The sequence below is a fragment of the Ornithorhynchus anatinus genome, chromosome 3 (assembly GCF_004115215.2).
Source record: "Ornithorhynchus anatinus isolate Pmale09 chromosome 3, mOrnAna1.pri.v4, whole genome shotgun sequence".
In the NCBI taxonomy this organism is placed as follows: Eukaryota; Metazoa; Chordata; class Mammalia; order Monotremata; family Ornithorhynchidae; genus Ornithorhynchus; species Ornithorhynchus anatinus.
In genome coordinates this window covers 19,513,792-19,531,460 of record NC_041730.1, presented here as the reverse complement: position 1 = coordinate 19,531,460, position 17,669 = coordinate 19,513,792, and the positions used below count along the sequence as shown (strand labels likewise).

General features: G+C 63.1%; 1 protein-coding gene across 3 annotated transcripts; it reads right to left on the bottom strand.

Annotated features, from left to right (window-relative positions):
• Positions 1-6,406: 6,406 nt before the first annotated feature.
• SSRP1 (structure specific recognition protein 1) lies at positions 6,407-15,805 on the bottom strand. 3 transcript variants are annotated; one of them, XM_029061054.2, is made up of 18 exons: positions 15,716-15,805; positions 14,105-14,273; positions 13,508-13,693; positions 12,932-13,037; positions 12,596-12,786; positions 11,580-11,810; positions 11,349-11,452; positions 11,115-11,243; positions 10,702-10,923; positions 10,318-10,390; positions 10,183-10,191; positions 9,726-9,864; positions 9,564-9,609; positions 8,202-8,331; positions 7,783-7,953; positions 7,505-7,599; positions 7,061-7,250; positions 6,407-6,896 (listed from the first exon to the last, which is right to left on the bottom strand). In XM_029061054.2, exons 2-18 carry the CDS (start codon positions 14,156-14,158, stop codon positions 6,822-6,824), a joined length of 2,151 nt encoding a protein of 716 aa, XP_028916887.1. In that variant the 5' UTR covers positions 14,159-14,273; positions 15,716-15,805; the 3' UTR covers positions 6,407-6,821. The 3 variants fall into 3 exon arrangements, with proteins under 3 accessions (XP_028916887.1, XP_028916888.1, XP_028916889.1); XM_029061055.2 differs by lacking the exon at positions 15,716-15,805 and adding an exon at positions 15,666-15,682; XM_029061056.2 differs by lacking the exon at positions 10,183-10,191 and having other exon boundaries at positions 15,716-15,804.
• Positions 15,806-17,669: the final 1,864 nt, after the last annotated feature.

The window sequence follows — 17,669 nt, the reverse complement described above, 5'->3', positions numbered from 1 at the left end:
AGTGGCCGGAGCCGGCCGCCCCTCCCCGGAGCCCCCGTCCCGGCTGCCCCATCCAGACACGGAAAAACGGGGAATAAAAAGTAAACATCTGGAATACGGTTTTTTTTTTTATTTCTCAATCGCTTTGGCGTAGCGCTGGAATTTGATGAGGTAAAGCCAGGGCCCGGTCCCGTTGCCATGGAGATGGCCTCCCACTGGATTTCCGGATCCTCGCCAAGAGGAAGGAGGGGAAGGCCCGGATCCGAGGCCGAGGGAACGGGCCGGGGCCGGCCGACGGGCGATTCTAGGGGCGGCCGGAGCCCCCCGGCCCAGGTCGGCCGACGGGGAAGGAGAGGGGGCGACGGGACGTCGGGGCCTCGCCTCCCCGAGAGGGGACAGGCAGGCGGAGATCCCGGGTGGGATCGGAACCCGGGGCGGAGGGTCGGCGAGGAGCGGGGTGGGCCCGAGGAGGGGCGACCTCGGGGGCTCGTCCCCTCCCCGCCTCTCCCTTCCCGGCCCACGGTCCCCCTCGACTCTTCCCACTCTCCTTTCCGGCCAAAGGTCCCGAGCGTCCTATCCCTCTCCGCCCCCCACCGTCAACGGGTACCGTCCGCCGTGTCGACCGGTGTCGGCGACCGGTGTCGGGGCCCGGCGCGGACAGCGAGAGCCGGAGAGTCCGGGGGCCGTGGGTTCTGATCCCGGCCCCGCCGCTCCCCCGCCGTCCGACCCGGGGGAAGTCATTCGACTTCTCCGGGCTTCGGTCTCCTGGTCGGTAGAAGGGGGGGTTCCGTACTTATTCTCCCGCCTCTCTTAAGACCGTGAGTCCCGCCCGCGGGACGGGGACTGGGCCTGACCCGATCACCCCGCGGCAGCCCCGGTTCTCAGTACGGTGTTCGGCACGTGGTAAACGCTCAACAGACAGCGTTGATCCTATCATTACCGGCCACCCACAAGGTCCCTCTCAACCGCCCCAGCTCGGCTACCCGCCTCACTCCCGCAGAACCGCCCAAGCTTCCCGCCTCGTCGCTCCCCAGATCTCTAGCCGTCCTTAAGACCCCCCCGCCTCTGGAGACACCCGTCACTCTCTAACCCAACGCGCCCCACCTCGCCGATCCACCCCACCTCCCTCTCCCCCCGACCCCGACGGCCCCCGGATCCCTCTCCAGAGCCCACCGGCCCCCGGCCCGGTCAGTCAACCGGCTGTATTTATCGAACGCCGCGGGCAGCACGCCGTACTAGGCGCTCGAGAGGACGGCGTAGGGCCCCGGGGAGACGATCCAATCCGTCGACGGTACTGACTGAGCGCTTGCCACGTGAGCTGGAGTCCAAAAGGCAAGAAGTCAAAAACGAGAAGGGGAAGGGCCTGAAACAGCAGAGCCCAGTGAAGAGAGCGCGGGCCCGCGAGTCGGGGGACCCGAGTTCTAATCCCGACCCGGCCGCCGGCCTGTTGCGCGACTCCGGGCGAGTCGCTTTATCCCAGGCCGGCGCCCGACGCCTAGAGAGCGAGAGCGCCGCGCCGAGCCACCGAGAGAGTCCGACGCGACGGACCCCGCGCTCGCAGCCCCTGCCCGTCACGAGCTTACGGTCCACCCCTCCCGGATATCCGCACCAGACCGGCCCCAGCGGGAGCGGGGCAAGGAGTCAAGAACGAGAAGGGGAGCGACCCGCAACGCACGGCCAACTGAAAAGAGCGAGGGCCCGGGAGTCGGGGGACCCGGGTTCCAATCCCGGCCCCGCCGCCGGCCCGCCGGGTGAACCCGGGCGAGTCGCGCCGGGGACGGCGCTTCGCCGAGCGCCGGCGCTTAACGGATCCCGTCGCCGTCCTTCCTCTCCTCCGCGAAACGGGGATCCGATACCCGTTCTCCCTCCCTCCTCCTCGGACCGACGGGGCGGCGGGCGGCGGGTGAGAAGGTGGGGAGGGGACAGGAGGAGAGGGTGCGAGGGCGAGGAAAGAGGGCGGGAAGAAGTCCCGGGGCGGGGACCGGAGCCCGACGCCCGAGCGAAGGGCCTCGGAGGGACCCGGGCCTGGCCGGGCTTCGGAGGCGGGGGTCACGGGTTCGACTCCCGGCTCCGCCGGCCGTGGGCTGCGTGACCGTGGGCGAGTCACTTCGTCTCCCCGGGCCTCGGCGACCTCATCTGTAAAATGGGGATTCACCGCGAGCCTCACGGGGGCCCACCTGACGACCCCGCGTCTCCCCCGGCGCTCCGCACAGAGCGAGCGCTTCACGGATACCCCCATCGGGCCGATTCTCAGGAGGGCGGGGATGGTCTCCGTCGCGGAACCGTCCAGCGCTCGGGGCCGGGCACGTAGTAGGCGCTCCACGGATACTAGCGAGTGAATGAGGGGAGGCCACCTTATTCGTTCAATCAGGGCCCCCCCCCCCCCCCCTTCGTTCGGTGCTACTTATCGAGCGCTTGCCGGGCACCGTGCTAAGCGCTGGGAAGGGACAGGTCGGCAGCACACAGAGACGGTCCCTGCCGTCTGAAGGGGTCACGGTCCAAGGCGGGGAGGGGTCGGGCCCCCTTCCCCTCGCCCCATCGGGGGCTGCGGGGGTCGGGGCCCGAGGAGGAGGAGGAGGAGGGAGGAGGAGGAGGAGGAGGAGGAAGGACCGGGCCAGGCGGAGCGGGCCGTGCGCACCGGAGGCGGAGCGGCCGGAGGGGAGACGGGGGCAGCGGGGAGGGGAGACGGGGGCAGCGGGGAGCCGAGCTTCTCCCCTTCACCCTCCCCCCCCCCCCCGACGCCCCCGCCCGCCAGGAGCCCCCCGACCCCCGACCCCGCTCGCTCACGCGGCTCGCTCCCGCCGCTCGCTCCCGGAGGATCCGGCTCCGCTCGGCTCCCGTGCCCGCGCTCGCCGCCGCCGCCGCCGCCGCCGCCGCAGGGACGCGCCCCCTGCCGGCCCCGCCCCCCGCCCGCTCATTGGCCCATGCCAATGAGGGGGCGCGGCGTCCCCGCCAATCCCCCGCGCGGAGAGCCGGTGGCCGCTCCATTATTCATGAGCCGTGGAGGACTGACCGACGAGACGGGCCCCGCGCCCGCCGGCTAGAGCGGCCGCCGCGCCATAGAGGCGGGCCCGCGCCCCACGCCTAGAGGGGACCGAGCCGACTTCCGCCCTCTTCTTCCCTCGTCGTCAGAGCCATCTGGCTATTTGGGAAGCGCTTAGTGTGTGCTGAGCGCTGGGCTAAGCGCCGGGGTAAGAATAATGTTGGAATTTAATAATGATCTTCGTATTTGCGAAGCGCTTACTATGGGCTGAGCGCCGGGGTAAAGAATATTGTTGGTATTTAATAATAATAGCGTTGGCATTTGTGAAGCGCTTACTATGTGCTGAGCGCTGGGCTGAGCGCCGGGGTAAAGAATATTGTTGGTATTTAATAATAATAACGTTGGCATTTGTGAAGCGCTTACTATGTGCTGAGCGCTGGGCTAAGCGCCGGGGTAAGAATAATGTTGGAATTTAATAATAATAACGTTGGCATTTGTGAAGCGCTTACTATGTGCTGAGCGCTGGGCTAAGCGCCGGGGTAAAGAATATTGTTGGTATTTAATAATAATAACGTTGGCATTTGTGAAGCGCTTACTATGTGCAGAGCGCTGGAGTAGACACGGGAATCAGGTTGTCCCACGTGCGGCGCCCAGTCTTCATCCCCATTTGACAGATGAGGGAACTGAGGCCCAGAGAAGCGAAGTGACTCGCCCACAGTCCCACCGCTGACAAGTGGCGGAGCCGGGATTCGAACCCATGACCTCTGACTCCCAAGCCCGGGCTCTTTCCACTGAGCCACGCTGCTTCTCTATTAGGAGCAGAGCGCTGTACTAAGCGTGCTTCTCTCCCTTCCCCTCAAGCACTGTGCCCACTTGTACATATTATTTATTACCTTTTTTATTTTCTTAATGAGGTGTACATCCCCTTCATTCTATAAGACCGGGAGCCCATCATGGGGCAGGGATGGTCTCTCTCTGTTGCCAAATTGTCCATTCCAAGCGCTTAGTGCTCTGCACCTAGTAATAATGTTGGTATTTGCTAAGCGCTTACTATGGGCAGAGCACTGTTCTAAGCGCTGGGGTGGATACAGGGTAATCGGGTTGTCCCACGTGAGACTCACAGTTAATCTCCATTTTTACAGACGAGGTCACTGAGACACAGCCAAGTTACGTGACTTGGCCACGGTCCCACAGCTGACAAGTGGCGGAGCGGGGATTCGAACCCATGACCTCGGACTCCCAAGCCCGGGCTCTTTCCACTGAGCCCCGCTGCTTATACTGTTGAATGAACGAATTTATCTTGATGATGATGTCTTGTTTTGCCGTCCGTCTCCCCCGTTTGGACCGTGAGCCCGTCACTGGGCAGGGATGGGCTCTATCCGTTGCCCAACTGTCCGTTCCAAGTGCTCAGTACGGTGCTCTGCATATAGTGAGGCGCTCGATAAATATGACAATGAATTGAATGAATACTAAGCGCTTGGAAAGTCTAGAAGGGGGGAGACAGCAAAACAAGTAGGCATCAATACCATAAAAATAGACGAATTATGGATACGCATCATTAATAAAATAGAGGGAATAATAGGTACAGTATACACCAGTGCTACGGGGTAGAGCAGAGAGAGGGTGCAGAGCACTGTACTAAGCGCTTGGAAAGTACAATCCGGCAACAGATAGAGATGATCCCTACCCAACAACGGGCTCACGGTCTAGAAGGGGGGAGACGGACAACAAAACAAGTAGTCGGGCATCAATACCATCGAAATAGATGAATTAGACACACATCATTAATAGAGAGAATAAGTATGTCCAAATATAGACCAGCGCGGTGGGGTAGAGCAGAGGGAGGGTGCAAAACACTCTACTAAACGCTTGGAATGTACAATTCAGCAACAGATAAGACAATCCCTGCCCAACAACGGGCTCACGGTCTAGAAGGGGGGACACGGACAACAAAACGAGAAGACAGTCATCACTTTGTCGTGTGTATTTTTCTATATTATTTTTCTATTAATGCCGTGTCTCTATGATTCTATTTATTTTGATGGTATTGATGCCTACTTGTTCTGTTTTGGGGTCTGTCTCCCCCTTTGAGACTGGGAGCCCGTCGTTGGGCAGGGATCGTCTCTATCTGTTGCCGAATTGTCCATTCCAAGCGATTACTACGGTGTGCTCTGCACACAGTAAGCGCTCAATAAATACGATTGAATGAAGGCCCAGCTCCTCCGGGAGCCCTTTCCCGAACTCTCCCTTTTCTTCTCCCACCCCCTTCTGCGTCGCCCTGCCTCGCTCCCTCTGTTCTCCCCTCCTCCCAGCACGACACTTAGGCACATATGTCAACAATCCTTTTTTATATTAACATCTCCCCTTCAGACTAAGCTCGCTGTGGGCAGTGAATGTGTGTTTACTGTGGCACTGTGCTCTCCCAAGCGCTTAGTACAGTGCTCTGCACACGGTAAGTGCTCAGTAAGTATAAGGAATGAATGAAATGAAGGAATAAAACACAAGGAAGACGATTGGTGACTCTCTCTCGTGACAGTCCGCCCTCTCTAGGGTGGTTCAGGCCCCATTTCCCCACCGCCCCCAACCTCAGGCGAAAAAACTAATGATGCTATCTGTGAAGCACTCGCTATGTAACAGGCGCTGTACTAAGCGCGGGGATGCATACAAGCGGATCGGGTTGGTCGCGGTCCCTGTCCCCGGGGTCGATCCCCGTTTTCCAGATGAGGTGACTGAGGCACGGAGAAGTGAAGCGACTCGCCCGAGGTCACCCCCAGCGGACGGGCGGCAGAGCCGGGATTAGAACCCGTGACCTCCTGACTCCCAGGTCCGTTTTCTGGCCGTTACGCCGTTGCGATCACCCCCGCCGGAGGATCCAGAGCTGCCCCCCCCCCCCCCCCCCCCCCGCCCCCGTTTCCCTCTCCGAGGCCCGGTTCCCTCACTCCCATTTCACCTCCCCCAAACCCGGGCTCACCCGGCCCAAGTTCCCGAAAGAACGCACGCCGGCCTCCCAGATCTTTTCTCCTCGGCTCATCTGGTCTCAGGGAGCCGGCTCGGGTTTCCCCTCCCCGGGTTACGGGGAGAGACGGCTCCGCCGTGATTCAATCACACGGGGGCCTGGGGAGCGGGGCGGCGCTCGGGCGACCGAGGCCCCGGGCCCGAGCGTCCCCGCGGCCGGCCTAATGGAGCCCGGCTCCCGGTGGGCGATCCCTTCTAATTCGATCGGCCTTCGTCTCCCGCCTCTCGGGCGGCCCGTCCCGGCAGCCGGGGGCGAGGCCTCCTCCCTGACCGGAACGGAGAGGGGCTTTCCCGGACGCGGCCCGGCCCCCGGAGGGAGGGGCCGGCCGCGGCTGCCGCGGGGCGGGGGGGCCGGGGGCCGGGCGGCGGGACCCCCTCCGGGGCCCCGGCCCCAGCCGCCCTCCTCCTCGGGGTTCACGAGGCCGCGGCTTCCAAAGGCGCCTTTCTTTATTAAATCCGTTTGACATCCACGGGTCGGAAATACAAAATAAAAATAGAAACGGGCCCCGGCTCGAGGCCGCGGGCCTGACCCCGTGCGCCCCCCCCCCCGCCCGCCACCACCTCCCGCCCCGTGCTCCCGGCGGGCAGGGAGGGGGCACCTACACGACCGTGACGGAGGGAGAGAGGGTTCGGGTTCCGCGCCGCGCCGCCCCGGCTCCCTTCTCCCCGGATCCGGCGGGAAGCCGCCCGGGAGGCAACCGCCCGGACCGGTCCGCGCCACGAGGGCGGCCGACCGGGCGGCTGGGAGTCCGGAGGACGCTCCGGCCGAGGGGAGCCGAGGGGAGCCGGGGCGGACGGGACGGGGCCGGGAGGGAGGCGGCGGGGGACGGAGACGCCTCCGTTTCTACTCCTCGTCAGATCCGGAAGCCGACTCCTCTGAGCTGGGGGGCGTGCTGGCCGCTTCTTCCTCTTCGGAGTCCTAAGGCACGGGAAAGGGCGGCTGGGGGGACGGCGCTTCCGACCCCGTTCCGGAAGGGCGGCCCATCGTCCTCCTCTACGGCCCCATCGCGCTCCCCCGTCTCCTTCGGCAACCCGCGGCCCCCGCCCGCCCCCCTCGGGCGGCCCGGCCCAGCCCCGCCGCACCTCGCTCCTCCTCCTCTTCTTCTTGCCCTTGTTCTCCCCTGACGAGCTCTCGTCGCTTGACACGAACTCTCTGCTCTTGAAGCTCTCGCTCAGCAGCTTGGACGAAGCCTTGGAGGCAGACGAACCTTTGGAGGGGGTTGATTTCTTCTCTACCTTCACCTTTCCCTTCTTCTTCTTTTTGGACTTGTCCCTGCACCCGGAGGAAGGCGGGGGAGAGGACGAGCGCCCGACTCTGAGGCCCCCCCCGGTCACCAGCAGGCCAAGGGGGCCGGGACACCTTCGGCTCCCAGGCCGGGCCTCGCACGCGAGCGGAAAGGGGAACCCTTTCCCGGCCCGCCCGACGCTTACGGGTCGTTCCGAGCCCCCGTCGCCCCCGTCGCCCCCCGGCCTCCCCCCAGCCCGCGCCGGGCCCCACCCCCGACCCCCGACCCCTCCGACGCTCACTTCTTGGACGGGGCGTCGCCGCGGCCTCCTTCGCTGTACTCCTTCATGGCCTTCTCGTACTCCCTCTTGGCCTCCTCGGCCTTGCGGTCCCACTCCTGTCCCCACAGCCGCCGCGTGAAAAGGGAAAGCCCCCCGTCCGGCCACCGCCGTCGGGATCCCGTCGGCCGCTGACCCCCGCTGGGCTTCCTCCTCCTCCTCCCGCCACCCCCGGGCCGGCCCCTCTCCCGCGGCAGGCTCGCCGCTCCCCGCAAACCGGTCCGACTCTCCCGCCCCGTTACCTCTTTCTTCTCCTTGGTCATTCCCTTCCAGATCTCTCCCGCCTTCTTGGACAGGTCGGTGATGCTGATGCCCGGGTGGTCGGCCTTGATCTTCTCCCGGCTGGCATTCAGCCACAGCATGTAGGCAGACATGGGCCTCTTGGGAGCATTGGGGTCTTTCCCCTTCTTACCCTGGGGGAGGAGACGAAGCCCCGAGCTTCAGGGTCGGCCCAGAAGCCGGCCCTCCTCCCCGATGGCGGGCACTCCCCTCCCTCCGGTGGAAAACCCCACTCCCCCGACAGGGCGGAGGCACGAAAGCCGACCGCTTCCCGGGAAGCGACCCCGGAGAGTGGCCCCAAAGTCGCCGGTCCCTCCGGGGGAGAGACGGGCCGCGCCCGAAGGTCGAGACGCGGCGAATCCAGCTTCCCGGGTCCCCTTACCTCCACGGGCTTCTTGCGGGGTTTGCGCTCCTTGACGACTTTGGCCTTCTTGGCCGGTTTCTTCTTCTTCTCCTCCCGGTCGCTGTCACCCTCGTTGCTCGAGGAACTGGCGGAGGCGTTGCTGTCGAATCTGGGAGGGAACGGGGGGGGGGGGGGGGGTTCAGTGACGGGAGACGGAGAGATGGGAGGGAGGAAGGAAAGAAAAGAAAGGAGGGAAGGGGGGCGGGAGGGAGCACTACAAGGCCCTCTGAGGGGTCTGAGAGGAAGAAAGCCCTAGGATATTTGGGCAGACAATACAGGCCATCCTGAAGCCTCACCTCCCATCGCCCTCTCCCTTCCCCTTAGTAAAAATAACAACAACAGCATTTGCTAAGCGCTTACTACGTGCCAGGCGCCGTACTAAGCGCCGGGGGTGGATACAAGCAAATGACGTCGGACACGGTCCCCGTCCGCGTGGGGCTCACAGTCTCAATCCCCATTTTGCAGACGAAGTAACTGAGGCGCAGAGAAGCGGAGTGACTTGGCCGAGGCCGCGCAGCAGACGAGTGGCGGAGCTGGGATGGGAACCCGCGATCGACCGATTCCCGGGTCCGTGCTCTCTCCGCCAAGCCAGGCTGGCTTCCCCGCTAAGCAAGCCGCCTCCCGGCAGCCGAGGGGGCCCCGTCAGCCTCGTCTCCGCAAGCGCTCGGCCCGGGTCGGTCCCCGCCGCGGAGCACGGAAGCCTGGAGGAGGGAAGCGGCCGGGCCGAGCGGAAGGAGCACGGGTCTGGGAGCCAGAGGACCCGGGTGCTAATCTCGGCCCCGCCACTTATCCGCCGCGTGACCTCAGGCGCGTCGCTTCGCTCCTCTGCACCTCAATCGCCTCATCCGTTAAACGGGGACTCGGTACCTCTTCTCCCCTCCCTCTTAGACCGTGGGACCCGGGACCGTGTCCGACCAAATTAACTTACCTATCCCGGGACGCGGGACGGTGCCCGTTACCCGGCGAGCGCTTAACGGGTACCACGGCTAATTAATAAGAAGTCAAGGAGGAGACCCTGCCCTAACGGCTCCTTTCCCGGGCGGGAGGCGGGTGGGGGGGGGGGGGGGGGCAGCCGAGACTCCGCTCTGGCTCCGGGAGGCTGCTCCTAGTCCCGGCCCCCCGAGAGTCGCAATTATTAATTCGTCGTATTTACCGAGCGCTTACTGTGTGCAAAGCACCGTACCGGGCGCTTGGGCGAGTACAACAGAACCCCGAACGCCTTCCCCGCCCGCGACGAGCCGGCGGTCACCGGCTCGGCTCTCGGCGGCACGGCCGGCTGAAAGGGGTCGGCGATGGTCTCCCCCCTCCCGAGAAGGTCCGCGGGCCCCGGCCCACACTCACTCCTCTGCCACGTCGTCCTCCTCGTCCCCCGGGTTGAACGACTCATCTGGAAGACAGGGAGGGATGCGTCAGTTTACTGCCCCGGAAGGTGTGGGGTGGGACCCCGGGCCCACCCGAACCGGGGGCCGCCCCGCCCGGACCCCCGGGGCGGCGGGGGCTCACCCGTCTCGTCCCCGGAGTCGTCGCTGCTGTCGTTGGCGTTCTCCTCGCGGATCTTCCCCTCCTCCTTCATCCTCTCCAGGTAGGCGTCGTGCTGGTCCTCGTCCGAGTCGGCGTACTCGTCGTAGCTGGGGTTGATGCCCTGCGGGGGTGCGGGCGGGAGGGTGGGGACCCGCCCGGCGCCTCTCCCGAACCCCCCGCGCCCGGGGCGCGCGCCCCGGACCACGCCGGGCACGCTCGGGAGAGGAACCGGAACCGCGCCCAGCGGGCCGGCGCCGGCATCGCCACACCGGATTGGCATGCGAGCCCCGGGGGGTCCCCAGGTTAGAGCCCAGCGGGACGCCCCCCCGGCCCCCCCCGCCCCGGCCCCGGCAGGGGCCCACGCCTGGTTAGAGGGGACACCACAGCCACTCAAAAGGAGACCTGCGCCCGGGGGGGAGGGGGGCGGGGCCGCACGCACCTCTTTCTTCTACAAGGACAAGGAGAGAAGAGAGAGTGAGGAAGAAGGCGGAGAGAAACAACCACCCCGCCCCACCAGGGAGAGGCCGGGGCAGAGGAGAAGCGGCCCCCCCGGCCCCACCCTCCCGGCGGGTACCTCCTTCAGGCCTCGGTTCTTGATGTTCAGCTTCTTGGCGTTGACAAAGTCAAAGAGCTTCCCGTACTCCTCCCTGCCCGGGGAGATACGCCTCGTTACCGAGACACGCACACGGGGGGGGGGGGCGGCCTTCCTACCACGGACGGGGGTCTGCGGTGCCCCGAGGGCCCGACCCCGGCGCCCGCCCGCTAAATGCGCCCCCGGCCCGAAGGTCAAGTCCACCGGCGGGGTCGAGGGCACCTGGGGGCGGAGGAGCCCGGAGCGGCGGCTCCGGGGCAGGGAAGGGGAAGAGGGGGAAGCGCCGGAGGGAGCTCCCCGAGCTCCGGGAGGGGGAGGGCGGGTGGGACCGAGCCCCTCGGCCGCTCGGGACGCGGCGGCGCCTACCTCTCGATGCTGCTGAAGGTGTACTGCGTGCCCTGCTTGGTCTCGATCTCGAAGTCGAAGGAGCGGGTGGTGGTGGTGCCGCGGGCGAAGTTGACGAAGGAGATCTCGTCGAAGCGGATGTGCACGGGCGGTTTGTGCACGTAGATGAAGCCCCGTTCCAGAGGGTAGAGCAGGCCGGAGCTGGCCTTGTAGGAGCAGGTGATGCACTGGGCCCCCGAGTGCCTGCCGGAGGGCGCGGGCGCCACCCGGTCAGCCCACGGAGGAGCCGCCGCGGCCCCCGCTCCCGGGGCCCAGCCTCTCCGCCCCCCCCGTCCCTCGGCCCACGGAGGAACGAAGCCGGGCCCGAGGCGGGCGGCCCCGTCCACGCCCCCCGTCCCGGGGCCCGCTCTCGGGGGGCGGCAGCGGCTCCTCACCCCTGGAAGTTGCCGGGCACCGTGATCTTGCGGTTCACCAGGGCCTTCATGACCCGACTGACCATCTCGTACAAGGAGCCGGACATGTTCTTGGTGAGCCGGCCCTCAAAGCGCTTCTCCACCTCGTCCCTGCGGGCGGAGACCCGACCTCAAAGGGGAGCTCGCACCCCGCCCGGACCCCGCGCCCACCCAGCTCCAGCGGTGGTTTTGGGGGGGGGGGGGGAAGCCGCTCACTCGTTCATGTTCAGGGTCAGGGAGATGTCCTCGTCCTTGGAGAAGAGCAGGATCAGGAAGTGATAGCGGGTCTGGCCCTGCTTTATGGGCGGGTCCAGGCTGATCTGGGAGGGAAGAGGGGGACGGGGAGCTGGGGGGGACGGCAGACGCCCAGGGGCCCGGAGGACTCGGGCCCGCCCGCCCGGCTGCGGCCAGGGGAGCGGCGCCGACCCTCCCCTCCACCCTGCTCACCACGAAGAACATCTGGCGCTGGTCCTTGTGGGGCAGCAGGAAGAGGCGCAGGACCGTGGTGTAGGGGATCTTGTAGTCGAAGGTCTTGCCGTGAAGGTGCAGAAAGGTGGGGTAGATGCGGATGTCGTAGCGGCCCCGGGGAGTCAGGCACTGCAGCTCGCGGAAGATGCAGATGGCGTCGCCCGTGGCCTGGATCACGTCCGCCTTGGACAGCACGTTCTGGGCAAACGCCTGGGGGCCGGGCGGGGGTCGGGGGAGACGGAGCTGGAGCCCGCGGCCGCCCCCGGAGGGTTCCCCGCCCCGACCCGCACCCGCCGCGGGCAGCCTCGCTACACGCCTTCGTCTCCGGGACGGGTTTCGTCACGGGTGCCCTTGAACTACGGCGGGGGGACGACGCCGTGGAGGGTGGCACCGAGGGCCGCCGTCCCCCCGGGCCAACGCCGAGCGACGGCGCGGGCTACGGGAGAAGTTCGGGAAGGGCGCAGGTGGACTTGGCTCCCCGTGGGTAGGGGCTGTGTCTATCAACTCTCCCAAGCGCTTAAGACAACGCTCTGCACGTAGCGAGCGCTCAAGAAACACTATCGGTCCGGTGACTGGAGCCTGAAGCGCGCCGCTCAGGGAACTCAATCAATCGTATTTACCGAGCGCTCACCGCGTGCAGAGCGCTGTGCCAGGAGCTTGGAAGGCACAATTCATTCTTTCAATCGTTTTTACTGAGCGCTTACCGTGTGCAGAGCACTGTTCTAAACGCTTGGAAAGTACAATTCGGCAACAAATAGAGACGATCCCCGTCCACAACGGGTTCACAGTCTAGAAGGGGGGAGGCGGGGACCGGGGGCATCAATATGGATAAATAGAATCATAGATCTATTCAATAGAGAGAGGCCATCCCCGCCCACGACGGGCTCACAGTCTGGAGGGACTGGGCCGCGCCAGCACCCCGAGCGTCTCCCCCGCCCCGGTCCCCCGACTTCGTTTCCCCCTTCCCCTCCCCTCGCACCCGTCCCAGCCCTCACCTCGACAGGGTCGACGCCATCCTCCTGGGTGGGCGGCACGTAGAAGCGCACCTCCATGAGGGAGACCTCGGCGTCGTCGTTCTGGTGGAACTCCAGGGTCACCTCGTTCTTCCCCGTGGTGCACTGAGACACGTTGCTCAGGGGGATCTCAAAGACGGGCTGCTCCCCGATGTCAAAGGACAGGAGCTGCCCTGCCGGGGAAGGAAGGGACGGGTCAGTCAGCCAGCCGGGGAGGGGAGAGGAAGATCCGCCCGGGCCCCGAAAGGCTCCGCCTCATCCTCCGGTTCCCACCTGCCACAGGTGTGCCCACAGCCCCAACTCCCCTCCAACACTCACCGCCAAACTTCACCGTCCCCCAGTTCCAGCCCTTTACACAGAGGTCTTTCTCTGCCAGCTCCAGGCGATAGTGGGCTTTGAAGAAATCTGACAGCTTTTCAAACTCCTGCAACGGTGGGAGATACAGACACACACGTATATGTACATCAGGACTAAGACCCTCCTGGGCCAGACCGGAAAGATCACTCCTGTCCATCCTCAAGAAGTCTCTCACACTCACCCCTCTGGCAACGAAAACCGAAGACCCAAAAGCAATAAATGCCTGAGACCTCTCCTGATGCAAAAGGCCCCGCAAACACCCAAAAGGGAAAAACGTGCAACCACTCCAACAGAAGGGAGATTGTGCGGGGGGAGGAACGGACATATGACACTCTCCTCGGAGCACCGCGCCCCTTCGGGGGGACGGGGGAGGAGAAAGTACAGCCGAGCGTGCCCGCGGGACCGCGCTCCCCCGACGTGGCAAAGAGAGAACGGGAGTTGGTGCAGCGAGAAAAGGCTCGAGGAGGACGGAGCTGGATGAGAAAGAAGTACAAGAGCAGAGCCGGGCTAAAGGGCGTGGAACGGGGCAGGCCTCACCGATTCCCGGAAGCCATCGTACTTGTAGACGTGGCCGTTCTTGGTGAGCAGCTTGAGGCCGTGGCCCAGCGCCACCCGACGCCAGATGCCCTCAGACAGCTCGCCGGCCTGGATGTTGTCCACTTTCCCCGTCTTGCTGTTCTTGAAGATGATGCCCTGGCGGCTCAGTCGCAGCCGGCCGTCGTTCTGTGGGTGGGTAGACACACCTTCTGACAACTCAGAAAACCCTTCCCTGAAGGGACCCCCAGATCTTCTGTCCTTCAAGGGGGGACGGGGAGAGGGCGAGAGAACCGCCTTCTGCCCACTGTTCCCTGGGAGTCAAATTAAACCCCCACTGCTGGGTGACCTTGAGGGAGTCTCTTCACTTCTCTGTGCCTCGGCTTCCTCATCTGTAAAATGGAGATAAGATACCCATTCTCCCTCCCGCTTTGACTGTGGACTTCATGGAGGACCGCGTCCAACCAGCTTACATTGTAGCCCCTTCCCCCCCAGGACTTAGTACAATATTTGGCATATACTAAGCACCTAGCAAAGGCCACATTTTTTATTGCTGTTGTTATTGGTGTGTCCCTCCCCGACCTCCCGGCCCCTTCTTACCATGGAGCCCTTCACCTCCTGGTAGATGTCATTGAATTCCAGTGTCTCTGCCATGTTGGACTGATCCTAGCCCGGGGGCACTGGGTCGGGAGAGAAAAGTGGGGAGCCCCGGGGAAGAGGGGGGCCCCAGTCCCCTAGCGCAACCACAGGCACAGCCTTCCGGGGGCACCTGGGGAGAAAAGACGGGCAGGTGAGAGGGTCCTGTGCAAGCTGAGTCGTCCCCTTCCCTCCCCTCCAAATCTGGGGTCTTTCAGGGGGAGTGCCATCCCCTTCCTCTTAGCCCCCAAATCCGGGGTCTTTCATTCAATCGTATTTATTGAGCTCCTACTGTGTGCAGAGCACTGTACCAAGCGCTTGGAAAGTACAACTCAGCAACAGATAGAGACAATCCCTGCCCAACGGGGCCCTGTGCCAGCTGAGCCACCCCCTTCCCTCCCCACCAAATCTGGGGTCTTTCATTATGCATTCATTCCGTCGTATTTATTGAGCGCTTAATGTGTGCAGAGCACTGAACTAAACGCTTGGAAAGTACAATTTGGCAACAGAGACGATCCCTCCCCAACGGGGTCCTGTGCAAGCTGAGCCGTCCCCTTCCCTCCCTGCAAAATCTGAGGTCTTTGAGGGAGAGTCCTGTCCCTTCCCCCTTTCTTTAATATGGAGTCTTTGAGGGGGAGTCCTGCCCCTTTCCCCCCCTTCCTTAAATCGGGGGTCTTTGAGGGGGAGTCCTGCCCCTTCCCCCCCCTTCCCTAAATCTGGGGTCTTTGAGGGGGGGCCCTGTCCCTTCCCCCCTTTCCCTAAATCTGGAGTCTTTGAGAGGGAGTCCTGTTCCTTCCCCCCTTCCTTAATATGGGGTTTTGAGGGGGAGTCCTGTCCCTTTCCCCCGCCTTTTCCTTAAATGGGGGGGGGGGGCCTCTGAGGGTGAGTCCTGTCCCTTCCCCCCCTTCCCTAAATCTAGAGTGAGGGGGAGTCCTGTCCTTCCCCCCTTCCTTAATATGGGGTTTTGAGGGGGAGTCCTGTCCCTTTCCCCCGCCTTTTCCTTAAATGGGGGGGGGTCTCTGAGGGTGAGTCCTGCCCCTTCCCCTCCTTCCCTAAATGTAGGGTCTCTGAGGGAGAGTCCTGTCCTTCCCCCCCTTCCTTAAAACGGGATTTTGAGGGGGGACCCTGTCCCTTTTCCCCACCTTTTCCTTAAATGTGGGGTCTCTGAGGGTGAGTCCTGCCCCTTCCCCTCCTTCCCTAAATGTGGGGTCTCTGAAGGGGGGGGGGGGTCCTGTCCTTTCCCCCGCCCCGTCCCCTAAATGTGTGTTGTGTGAGGGGGAGAGCCAGAGTGGAGGGAGCTGTGGAGGAGAACCTGGGCAGCAACTGGCATGGCTGCAGGGCCCCCAGGCTTGGGGCCTAAGGGTCCCCCGCCCCCACCCCGCCATCTCTGCCTTCCCTCAGGCCTCCCCCTTCCCCACCCTCCCCCCCGGCGCCGTCCGCCTTCGCCCAACATCCCCTGCCCGCCTCCATCCCTGCCCCCCCCCGCGGGGGCCGTTGGACTCGCCCGAATCCCTAGAATACCAACCAGGACCGGTCCAACTAGGAGCCTTCCCGGGGGGGGGAGGGGGCACCCACCTCCTCCGGCTCCGGCCTCGCGGGAGGGACCAGGCCCAGGCGGAGGGGGGGGGGGGAGTCCCCTTTCCCGCGTGCGCGCCGCCCGCCACCGGAAGCCGCGTCCGCCACCGAGAGCGGGGGCCGGCTAGAGAAGCCCCATCCCTCGGCCCTTCTGGCGGCCACCATAGAGTTCCGGGAGGTCGGAGGAGGGCAGCGGCCCCCGGGAGCGGAGGATCACGGGAAATCTGGCTCTCAACGGAAGTGGAGCGAGTGTCTAGACCAGCCCCAGTCTCCTTTCCCACCCCTCTATCCCCCTAGTTACCATAGAGCGTTTGGAAGACTAACTCTGCCCTGGGCCGTTGGCCACCTTCCAGATTCGGGCCCCGCCACCCTTGTCTAGAATATTTACCACTTAATCAATAACATTTATTGGGCGCTTCCTGGGTGCCGAGCCCTGTACTAAACACTTGGGTCCAAGCCCATCACCGGGCTCTATCTGTTCCCAAATTGTCCATTCCAAGCGCTTAGTCCAGTGCTCTGCACATGGCAAGGGCTCAATCAATACTATCGAATGAATGAACATATTGAGCGGACCCATTCCCTGCCCATAAGAATAACTGAGGTATTTGTTAAGCGCTTACTAGGTGCCAATCACCGGTCTAAGCACTGGGTAGTGTGTGGGATACCAAGACCCTTATTCAAAATAAATGCTCGGAGTCATCACAAGGTTGTCCCACGTGGGGCTCGCGGTCTTCACCCCCATTTTCCAGATGAGGTCACTGAGGCACGGAGAAGCAGCGTGCCTTAGTGGAAAGAGCCAGGGCTTGGGAGTCAGAGGTCGTGGGTTCTAATCCCGACTCCTCCACTTGTCTGCTGTGTGACCTTGGGCAAGTCACTTCACTTCTCGGGGCCTCGGTTACCTCATCTGTAAAAATGGGGATTAAAAAACATGAGCCCCGCGAGGGACAATCTGATTACCCTGTATCTACCCCAGCGCTTAGAACAGTGCTCTGCACAGAGTAAGTGCTTAACAAATGCCATAATTACTATTATTAAGTTAAGTGACTTGCCCACAGTCACACAGCTGATAAGTGGCGGAGCAGGATTAGAACCCACAACCTCTGACTCCCAAACCCGGGCTCTTGTCACTGAGCCACTCTGCTTCTATGAGCTTCCTAATGAGCTTCCAGTCTAGGGAGGAAGACAGACAACCTGATTTGCTTGCATCCACCCCAGCAATTAATGATAATAATAATTATGGTATTTGTTAAGTACGTACTATGTGCCAAGCACTGTTCTAAGCACTGGGGGGGAGGGGGGAAACGAGTACCATCATCATCATCATCACAATGTAAATAAATAAATCATGTATGATATGCAAGTTAAAGCTAGTGCTTAGGCGCTATGGGGTTATGCTTAATGAAAGGGGCTTCTCACGCCTCATCTTGCTACTCTCCTACTGCAACCCAGCCCGACACACTTCACTCTCCTAGTGCTAACCTCCATCTCTTCCATCGCGCCGCCGTCCTCTCCCACGTCCCGGTATCCGACAGACAATTACTCTGCCCCCCCTTGCAAAACTTTATGGAAGGCACGTCTCCTCCAAGAGGCCTTCCCTCACTAATAGAAGTTAATCAGGTCAGACACGGTCCCCGACCCACCCGGGGCTCCCAGTCTAAATAGGGGAGAGAACAGGTATTAGATCCCCATTTTAGAGATGAGGAAACCGAGGCCCACAAAAGTGCCTGGGAGCCTGTTGTTGGGTGGGGATTGTCTCTGTTGCCGAATTGTACTTTCCAAGCGCTTTATACAGTGTTCTGCCCGCAGTAAGCGCTCGATAAATACGACTGAATGAATGAATGAAACGACTTGCCCAAGATCACACAGCAGATGAAAGGCGGAACCTGGATTAGACGTCCAGGCCTGTGTCTTTCCAATAAGCCACATTGCTCCTAATCAAGCTTGTGCCTTTTGA